At 47.7% G+C, this 10,406-nt stretch overlaps 1 protein-coding gene across 1 annotated transcript in view; it reads left to right on the top strand.

Moving 5' to 3' along the window:
* Window positions 1-326: 326 nt before the first annotated feature.
* Window positions 327-10,406, top strand: part of ARHGEF6 (Rac/Cdc42 guanine nucleotide exchange factor 6) — a 33,505-nt gene continuing 23,425 nt past the window's right edge. Inside the window, exons 1-3 of the mRNA XM_010226590.2 lie at window positions 327-556; window positions 1,526-1,609; window positions 7,270-7,354. Coding sequence (XP_010224892.2) covers window positions 392-556; window positions 1,526-1,609; window positions 7,270-7,354 — 334 coding nt within the window. The 5' untranslated portion in view covers window positions 327-391. The remainder of the gene's footprint in view (window positions 557-1,525; window positions 1,610-7,269; window positions 7,355-10,406) is intronic.

Raw genomic sequence — 10,406 nt, 5'->3', positions numbered from 1 at the left:
CACCGTGTACTAGGACGTATCAATAGCCACAAGACCAAGTTTGCTAGGTTGTAGGATGGAGAAAATTAACTGTGAAAGGCATTGGTGCAATGTAAGTATCCACATATAATACTTGTTTTCAGGAATGCTGAAAATGTGTAGCAGATTTGCTTTCATTATAACCCTTTTAAAAAAGTGCTAGATACCATTATGCAAGGGTGCTTCCTGCATTAGAGTAACTGGTTCTTAAAATTTGGCGCGTTTCAGTGGCTAATGGAAAAAAAAAAAAAAAAAAGGAAGTTGTTTCACTCTTAAGCTCTGTATACGCGAGGAGAAGCAGGAAGATGCAATCGCGGATGTGGGTTCTGGGCAGTCGCTCACAGCAGCGTGGCTGCAGGCAGGACTCTCAGCGATGAATCCCGAAGAGCAAACCGTAACATGGCTTATTTCATTAGGAGTTCTGAATTCTCCCAAGAAAGTAGTAGAGGATCCGGAGGAGTTCCTGAAAACTTCTCTGAAAGATGGAACAGTACTCTGTAAACTCATTAATCGACTTCTTCCGGGATCTGCAGAAAAGGTAACCTTTTAGATACGTTTTCCTAGCCTGAAGCTAGAACACCCTTTGGTAAAATGCTGCACTGGTCATTTGAGGGTATGGTTTTCTTCAGCAAGGAGTATCAACTAGTTTAAGTTACCAGTTAATTCTAACGGAGGGTGGAGTAGGATCCCAGCCTTCAGTCTTTCATTTTGTCTCTTGAACGCTCCCTAGTAGTTTGGCCAGTTATACAGGTCCTTCAGTGCGGAGGAAACAGTGGGACTACTAGAAGTCACAAAAATAACCTTGTTTTTGAAGAGATGGATTTGTGGCTTGCCTGTATGTAAGTAAATAAATTGCAACGGTCTAAATCTATTCAGTCTTTGGAACTCCGACTGTAAAACACCTTGCTGGAGAACAGGATATGGTTAGGAATAAATGAAGCTTGCATCCATGCCATTTTTCTCAAGTCCAGCAAATACATTCATATTGAAGACATTTAAGCAATCTGAGTGCCTCATACTATGTTTTTTCTACGTGTATATGCAGATGGTTCAAAATAGTGATAAAGGGGGGAAAGCGGAAGAGTATGATGAGAAATGGCAACACAAAACAGAAGCTGTTTTAATTTTAAAAAAACAGGTTCCTCTTCACCCTGTAAAATAGGAGCCTTTATTTAAAAGCAAAAACACTTTTGTTAGCCTCTTATCCCTTGTTTTTATGTAATGGTTTGGGACAGTACGTTCTTAAAAGTTATCAGTTTCTCACTGTCACTTAGGACACTGTCATATGTTGACATTCAAAACAAGATGCCGACCATTTCGATTTATGCATCACTTCCTCAGTGGCTCTGTCTTCCTGGTTCGACAGCTTGCCTGCCACCCCCATCCACCCCCTTAAGAAGCTTCCCTAATTCAGTATAAAACGCACATGCCAATATTCGTGCAGGCCTTCTGAGTAGAGGCTATACAGAAGATAACGTAGTGATCTTGGTGGATTTTGTTCCTTTAGTATTGTCTGGAGCCTAAAAATGAAGCTGAATGCATCAGTAACATTGAAGAGTTCTTAAAAGGCTGTGCACTTCTTAAAGTGGAGGTAAGTCAACTTGCATCTTGAGCATTATTTTCTTTTCATAATGTGCTTTAATACATACTCTAAAAGGAAGCCAAATACTAGAGGGACAGGTAGTCATCCCTAATCTTTTGTGGTAAGTAACATGTGTTGGTAACATGAATAAGAATGCAGGTAATTTAATACTCTGTCTGGAGAGCTTAGAAATGGAGTATTTTGATTGTGAGCTTAACAGATTCCCTCAAGATTTTGAGAGAAATCTGAACAGTCAAATAGAACAGACATAGCAATAACAGAAAATGTCTAAAAAGGGATAACCTGTGTAACTGGTTTGCTTTTTTTTTCATTATTAGAGACTAGAGATTGCCATTTTTAGTCTTGTTTTAGGATAAAGGGGAAATGTTCTTAATACTGCAGTATTTTTCTCTCTTTACAAGTATTGAGGAAGATTCTGCCAAATGCATCATATAAATTGGTTCTTATACATACAAGTAATCCTAATGTAGACAAAAGATACCTCTTCCGTGTCTATTCCTGGTCTTATATAATTCTTATGCGTAAGCATAGTTCATATTTACAAGATGAGAATCCAAATGTTTCACTTGGAGTTCAAGTAATTCTGCCATTATATTTTTACAAGTGCATATACATTTAAAATATTTTTTTAAACTGTGATATAATCCTTAAATTTCTAAAGTAAAAACAACCATGTATCTAAAAGCTGCCACTAACTTGCTTGAAGTTTATCCACACTGAAAAAATATACATAATCTGAAGATGTGTTTTGCTAGAAGCAGGGAACAGCATCCTTGAGCATTCCCCAATTCCTTTTATGCACGGCAGGGAGAAGCTGTCGAGCCCAGGACAGCTCTGTTGCTGCGCTGGAGGTCTAAACAAGCAAAGAGAATGTTTCTTCTCTCCAGAGCTTTTTAGCCAGCCAGCAAGAACCTTCATTCATTCCTGTTTAACTATTTAACTTGGCTGCCGTTTCAAATTATTAGTAATTAGTGATCCATTTCTATAAGCCTACTGCAACATCCTAGTTTTAAGAGCAGATACTAGAACGACTGAAGGGCTGTCAGAAATTAGTGTTGCTGGTCTTCTGGTTCTTAACCCTGTGGGTCTTCGTCTTTGTTTGTTTTTTAGCTTTTTTGAGAAATCATTTTTGTATTTAAAAACTAGGACTAGTTGTAGTTTTTGTGGTGGAAAATAACTGAAAATAGGAATCGAACTGCAGAAAGAGAAGAGAACAGTTCTGAACTGTCATGCTTTAAAATCTCATAGTTTTTAAGCCAGTTCTGCAGCCCACTTCACCATTCTCATTCACTAGGGAGAAGCAATATTCTGCATCCAGCCCTGGATGTTGCTGTGATCTTGCTTGTTCCTTTTCTTTCCTGTCTTTATTTTAAGAAAAGAGTTCCCCCCTCACAAAATGCTTTTCATCTTTAAGCCCAGAATAGCCTGTCTTCTACAAAAGGCCTCATTGCAGGGTATCTCGAGCATGAAAAACATGATACATATTAGCATCCCATCCTAGCTCCCCATGGCTTCCTCACACTTTGCTACAGCAATGGCCACTTCTTATACTATGCCTTCTTTTTTGTTTGTTTGTTTGTTTGTTTGTTTTTTGTTAAAAATATTTGTACGGCTGCCATTTGGAGCCACATACTTTCACAGAGCACTGCTAGCATGCATGGAAGCTTACCCCTTGAAAGTGTGGTGTTTTCAGCACATTTTGGTTGAAACCGATGTGTGGCCTTCCCTAGAATTGCTGCTGCTTTCCAATCTGTTCCCGTGGGAGGGCACTGGAGAGGTTACCCCTGGAGAGCTCCATCTACGCACTTCCCTCCTACCCTTCTTCTTTGTTGTCCTGGTAACTCTCAATCTCGGGAAGTGCAAGAAAGACACAGCAAGGCAAACAGCCCCTTCTCCCTTTTTATAGGAACAGTGAAACATTTGGGCATAGTGGAAGGGACGGAAAAGGACTCTGCGACCTTCCTTCTTGAGGTGGCTCCATTCGGAGACATGGCTTCCATGTGAGCTGGAAGAGTCCATCTTATTCAGGGTATAAACACCTAAGTTTCACTTTTCCCTAGTTTTAACCTGGGGCTAAACTCTGCAGAGGTTTGCTGCTTCAAACATGTTAGTCCAAAACAGGCAAGCGAGGCCAGCGCGCTCCGTTGCCGCTTGCCTTTCAGCCGCGGCTCCAGCGGCAGTACTGCTGAAGTACTGATAGTTGGATGCAAGTTGGATGAGGTGGGAATCGGAGGGCAAGATGGCCTGTTGCGAGGGTCTAGTGTAGAAAATGGAGGAAAGTTGTTATGAAGAAGGAAAATAATGAAAAAGAATTCAGGAGGTCCCGGGGCCCTCCTGCTCACAGAAAGCCACGTATCACTAGAGCCTGGCTGCACGCTGGATCTCAGCCCGGGCTTCGTTTCCTCTCCATATTGCAGCCGGTGCTGGACAGCCGGGGAGCGCCGCGCTGCCGGCGGGAGCCTTGGCGGCGCAGATGGGCGCAGGCCGCGGAGGCGTCGCGCTGGGGACGGGCCGTTTCCGAGCGTGCAGCTGCCTCGCCTGAACGGTGCCCATCCACAGGAACCCTGTCACAGCGCTTCCCAGGGCTGCAAACGCGCTGCAGCTGCCAATTTAGTAGCCTGCATTTTCCTTTTTTTTCTCTGTCCTTTCCTGGCTTCTTTTTCTGTCCCATTCTCCTTTTTTCTTTTCCTCTTCTCCCCTCCATTTTCCCTGTCCTTTTCCCTTTATTTCCTGTCTTCCCCCACACACTTTGCCTTCTCCTCTTCATTCCCCTCTCTCCTTTATTTTCCTGCCCTTCTCTTTTTTTACTGTTCTTTTTCCTTTTCCCTTCACTCCTCCTCCCTTTCCCTTTCTCCTTTCTCTGCTTTTCCCTTTGCCTCCTCCTTTCCTTTGCTTCCCCTTCCCCTGCATTTCCCCCTCCTTCCCCTGCGCTTCCCGCGGGCCGCGTGGGGGCGGAGCGGTGCGGGCGCCGCCTCCCACTTCCCCTTCCCGCGCCGCGATCCGGCTCCGGGTCAGAGGCGCCGCGGCCGCCCCGCGGGCCGCAGCACCGCCCGCCGCCGCCGCCATGTCCCGGGGCTGCGCGCCCGCCCGCCCGCCGCCGTGAGCAGCCGCCCCGCACCGAGCACTGGCCCCGCACCGTGAGTACCGGCCCCGCCGCGGAGCCTCCCCGGGTACCGTCACGCGGCCCCGCCGCTGTCACCGCGCCCGCTCCCCCGGAGTGACCCCTTCCGGTGCCCCCTCTGCCCCCCGGCCCCGCCTGACCCCACGCGTGTCCCCGCCTGACCCCACGCGTGTTCCCGCGCTGCCTGGCCCGGACCCGCTCCGGCTGCAGCCCCCGGTTCCGCGCCGGGTGGCTGTCCCTGTCCTGGCAGCCGAGCTTGGTGCCGCGCGCGGCTCTGGTGTTGGGAACGGCGTGTGCGGATAAACGCGGCTCTCGCAGGCTCGGCGCCCACCTCCCCTGGCCGCCCGCGGTGTCCCGAGCATCCCTCGGGTGTGCGGAGCAGGGAGGTGTCGTCCCTGGCTGCCCTCCGTCTGCCTGCCCGGCCGCGTCTCCCCGCCGCTGTGCAGCGAGCAGAGCCAGCGCAGCCGGCACGGGTGTCACCACTGCCTGATGCCCGCCCGAGAACAGGAATATTTCACTAGCGGGAGCTGCAATCCCTGATTCTGAGGGAAGAAAAAAAGCGCATTTTAACTGAGATTCTCAAAGGACAACCCGAGGTTTAAGAGTTTTATTTCTGCACCCCAGTTTTTCCGTGAGCTGGCGGTGAAATCCTCTTCCCTCTTTACCTTCCAACCTTTCAGCTTGTCTTTTAACTAACACTGGAATTTCTGGATGTGATGCACTGGAGAAAATACATTATTTAGCTCATAGTGAGGACTCCATGCTGAGTTTGTTCTGGAATGGGGTGTGAAGTATTTTTAAAGAACAGTAGCTGATTCAGAATGCTTTCTACAGAGTCGCATTGTTCCACAGCAGCTATTCCAGATGATTTCTCTATAAAGAAAGTGTCAAAAGTCACTTGCCTTGTCCTGGGATTTCCTTTGCACCCCCTCTGCCAGCATTTCCCTCCGGGCTCTGCCAGCCTGATGAATCTGAGCTTATTTTGTGCATTAAAAGACTAGTCCTGAAAAACTACAGCTCCAACATGGCTATTTCAAGCCTGAGCTTTCAGGTGCCCTTAATTGCAATTGCAAGGAGGGAGAACGGGACGAGGCGCTCGGGGCAGGGGGCAGATAGAGGTGAGCGCTGCCGGCAGCGGATCCGCTCGGAAGAGCCCCGGGCAGGCGGGGGCATCCCCGGCGCGCGCGGAGCTGCGGGCGCGAGCGGAGCCCCTGGAGCGCTGCGCTTTGATGCACAAGCTGCTGGTTTTAGTACGCGCGCTGTTCGAGCGCGAGCCGCGGCAGCCTCGTCCTGCGCTGCCCGCGGCTCAGATGGGGTCAAGTCCCACTGCTGCGGCCGAGCCGAGTTGTAGGAATCCTCCCCCCGCGCAGCAGCCTCTGCGCTGCTCGCGCTGAACCTCCGCGCAGCTCCCGTGCAGAGAGCAAGACCCCTGGGCACCCCTGCGTGCCGAGAAGCCGATCCCCTCCTGGGCGCTACCTGCCCGGTGTTCTGCGGGAGCAGCACCTGGAAGCCAAGGAAGGGCCGTTTTAAAGGGCAGAGCTGTCTTTAAGATAGTTAATGCTCTTATACTTGCTTGGGCGGGTATGCTCTTCAGTCCGCTGGAAGAATCTGTAAGCAGATAGTATCTGACAGGAGCGCTTTAAAGTCGTCTTCCCTCCTGGATTTGCAGATCCCTGGTCTCCATCTGCAAGACAGTGTGTGTTTGTGGATGAGCAGATGGTGCCTTGTGTTTAAAGCAAGTTTTTTTGATGGTTGTGCGGACAGCACAAGTTTTTTTTTTTGTGTTACTTATCTCTGCTTCATAAAGAAACGATTTGCATTGCAGGGGCTTTCTGAACTCGAGAGTATTTCAAAGGGGCTGGAGGGGATTGCATTGTTTTGGAAACTCCATTGCCCCTCATCTATGCTACTCAATTGAGGTGTAAAAGAAAGGATAATTTATGATGCATAAATTAATTCTTATGCTTATCTCCCACTCATTAGCAAAAAATATTTAGAATGGATTTTTTTGCACATAAAATAGCCTTTTCTGCCTTTCCACAGAAATGTGAAAATGCCCTCTGTTTGCCATATTGCAATAGCAGAAAATCCTGTGCATTTATTTCTTCTGCTTTAAAATATATTTGCATACATCCCTATGTATATATATGCACACGCATGTGTACACAGCCCTAATCTCCATAGATTTAGATAACAAAAATAGCCTCCTTCCCTCAAGGCAAGCAATAACCATCTCGGTGGTTTCCAAAGGACCGGGATCTGCCTTTCCATGCAGCCAGCACCGATTCCATGTCCCCCGAGCTGCTCCTGCGGGCACCGGTACCGCTGTCCTTCCCGCCCCGAGTGGCCCCTGCGCCCCAGGAATTCACCCGCTCGGAAGGATATTGGCCTTGTCAGCCCTGCGTGGGTGTCCCGTCCCTGCAGACGTACGGGCTGTTTAATCATCACTGTCACTCGGTGCCACCGCGGGCTGGCCAGACGATCGTGAGATGCTTCATGCTAAACTGACCGAGTTCCTCTTTCACAGCTGTTTGATCCACATGATTTGTACACAGGAGAACAGTTCTCCAAGGTCCTGAGTACATTAACAGCTATAAATAAAGCTACTGAAGGTAAGAAAAAGCTTTTTTTTTCTATCTTCTTTTCAAGTGCTGTCTCTTACATAAGCTGTTTTTTTGTTTTTGTTTTTTTGATAATTCATAGTTTATAATGATTTTCTGTAGGCTTGGCTAATTGTCCTGCCAGTGCTGTTTCCTGGACAGCAAAATCAGCATTTCATGTTTTTACTGCCTTTAGATTTAAATGTGATATTTCAAAGCTGTATGTGCTTGACAAAGCTCATTTACTGCTTTATGCTAAGGGACCTCTGGACAGTTTTGACAGTATTAAGGAACCTCAAAGTAGGTCATTGCAAAGGAGCCTGCATATAAATGAGCATGTATCTCCCTAAATGCAAATATCTGATTTTAAATAGTACATTTTAAGGCTGAATAGAAAAATAGGTCCATCTGTGTGAAATCTCTACTACATGTCAAAGCACACATAGCCGCCAGATGCTCAGGCAGCTGTATTGATATTTCTTCCTCTCCTCTCCCTCGCGCTGCAGAGCGGATTCGCATAATTGGAAATCAAATGCTGACAACTGCTGCTGCTGACTTGTCCTGCTCCACTTAGTGCGGAACAGGCTGCCAAAACAAAGCACATCAGTCCCCTCCTTTTATTTTTCCCCCTTCCTAAACATTTAGCATTTCTGTACGTGCTGCTTCGTGCTCATGTTCAGTGAAACAGGCTTTGAAGGGGAAAGTTTGATAGGGAGCAAAAAACAGATTTTCTGTTTTTTTTTTAATAGAGAGTTCCCTGCTTTTATAGTGACCTGAGGAAATCACAGCAATGTAGTGATCTGGGAAGGCTTGACAGGTCTGTGGTCTTTAATGGGGGACTGAAGAGCAGGTCCCCATTAATCCGAAACAAGTGTAGTGGGGGGGAGCATTTATGTCCCTCTGTCATACAAGCGGATTTACGTGAAGAGTCCTGTGTATCCACCAAAATCCAAGATCAGGATCAGAGCTCGAACAGAGCTGCTGTATATTGCATTTTCAGAGGTTAAAAGTAGGAGAAATCACCCCCACCACCCTCAAACGCCATTTTTTTTCTTTCATAGGAAAGATCTTCTCTTGGCTTACTGCATTTTCCCATTCTTGGTTTGTAGCTGTTTTCTCGGTCATTTCACTTCTTTGTTTTTTACTTAGCTTTTGCTTTTGGATTCTCTTCTGCTGGCAGAAAGCTGCTCAGCTGTTCAATTATTCTTATTACTGGAACTGAATCCCCTTTCCTTTTTTCTCTTTTCTCTTCTGGTGTTTTGTAACATCTCATACATATGTGTGCATTTATGTAATGCAAAATATAGTACATATGTGTATACTCACACACACCTGAGAGTTGCTGAATTCTGCAGTAAGGAAATGCAGGCTCTGAGATCTGAGAAGGCTGTGATGGGAGTTCAGCCCCAGCACTTCTCCTTGGTCCATTAAATGACAATTCCCAGCGAGCCGATTCAGAAGATCCTTGAAGTTCAGTGGGATGGGGATGTAAAATGCAGGTTACCTAGACAGCCGTTGCAAACGATGTAATTATGATATTAGCCTCATTATTCTGAAAGTGAAAGGGGTAGGAGGCCGATGGGGCGGCAGGTGCCATTGCTGAAGGAGTCCCCTGTTAACAGGGGACTGTTTCCTGCAGAAATCTGTGTTTCCCAGCTCAGTTTGGCAAGCACTGCACGAGGCTCAAGACACGGCTTTACTGCGCGATAGTTTCTATCGCACATTACCGAAGGGGCTACAGGAAAGCTGGGATCCTCCTGGTTTCATGGCAAACATCTGCTTAAACATATGCTTGCTCTGTTTAAATGTTAAAAAGCGCAAAGCCCGCGATATAATTAGCTGCTCAGACAGAGAGCACCCTTGGGGAAAGTACAGGGTAAAAAAACTGCATGTCTGGAGCGCTTGCCTTTTTGGTGGCTTGGCCAAGTTCCTGCGAAGCAGGAGCCTGTGTCCTACAAACCACAGCTGCAGCTGGCCCAGCTTGTCCCTCCCACCAGCGAGGCCAAGGGCTGAAGGCAGGGTCGGGATCAAACTTCCTCCTCTTCCCTTCTCCGCCCGTGCCCTGAGCAGGCTGAGCTGGGGGAGCAGGACCGGGCAGGGAAGCTGGTCCCGGTGGTGCTTGGCTGCCTGTTCCCTGCAGTGATCCCTCTGCTTCCCTGTGGTGCTGCCCCTCTGCAGGAGGGATTGCGAGCCTGTTCCCAGCTGCTTCCAGCCCCATATCCCGCGGGCTGTGGCACAGCCCCTACCTCTGGTGCCGCGGCATCCTGACGCCCTCGTGGGAGGCAGAGACAAGTAGGTGACAGCTTAGGAAGTCAAGTGACAGTGTCTTTCTGAGGATCCATTTGAAGCCTAAGTCCTTGTGTCTTCATGGATCCTGTTATGGACATAACTGGAAGCGTGTTTTGTAATGTATAAACTCAGAGCAGCAGCTGTCTGTCAAACACCAGCAATGTAGAACTCGATGCTTTATCTGCAGGAGAGGGCAGGGGAGGAAACGCAGCCACCGTGGATGAGGCTGGGCTGATCTGCCTAAAATACTGTAAGAATGTGAACAGAAAAACCAGCTATTTTAGCCATAGTTTAAACAACGTATGGCAGCAGCCTTCTATGCTGGACCAGGCATAAAATAGGGCGCTGTCATGATGCAATATAAATGATACGGTTTGCTGCCAAACTGTCAAAGTCAGTTTTACATTTGTTTCTAGGTTGCTGCAGATATTTATAAAAGCTTTGGAAGAGAGGGAGGGGTGGGGAGAAGCATAAAATCTACAGTAACCAAGTCATTTCCGTGGGACTGTTGCTCGCCGCTTGAATAAGTGGCGAAGTCTAGACTCGCGGTTTACGCCCTCCCTTTTTAGAACAAATTGAGGGAAGAACATCTCAAACTGGCAGCTGTCCACCCCTCCTGGTCTGCGAGGCGCTGGGAACAGCTGAAACCACTCCCGCTCAAATAGCAGGATGCTTCAGAGGGGAAAAACTGTGTTTACAAAGTGGTTTTCCGTGCTGAGGGTTCTGCTCTTGCTGCTGCAGTGGGGAGAGCGGAGACTTCGCTGCGTGGTCATCG

Source organism: Tinamus guttatus, unplaced genomic scaffold (genome assembly GCF_059628265.1).
Source record: "Tinamus guttatus ecotype Peru unplaced genomic scaffold, ASM5962826v1 Tinamus_guttatus_pri_ptg000287l, whole genome shotgun sequence".
NCBI classification, from domain to species: Eukaryota; Metazoa; Chordata; class Aves; order Tinamiformes; family Tinamidae; genus Tinamus; species Tinamus guttatus.
Note: the sequence above shows the minus strand (reverse complement) of the source record. Positions and strands in the feature narration are given on the sequence as shown.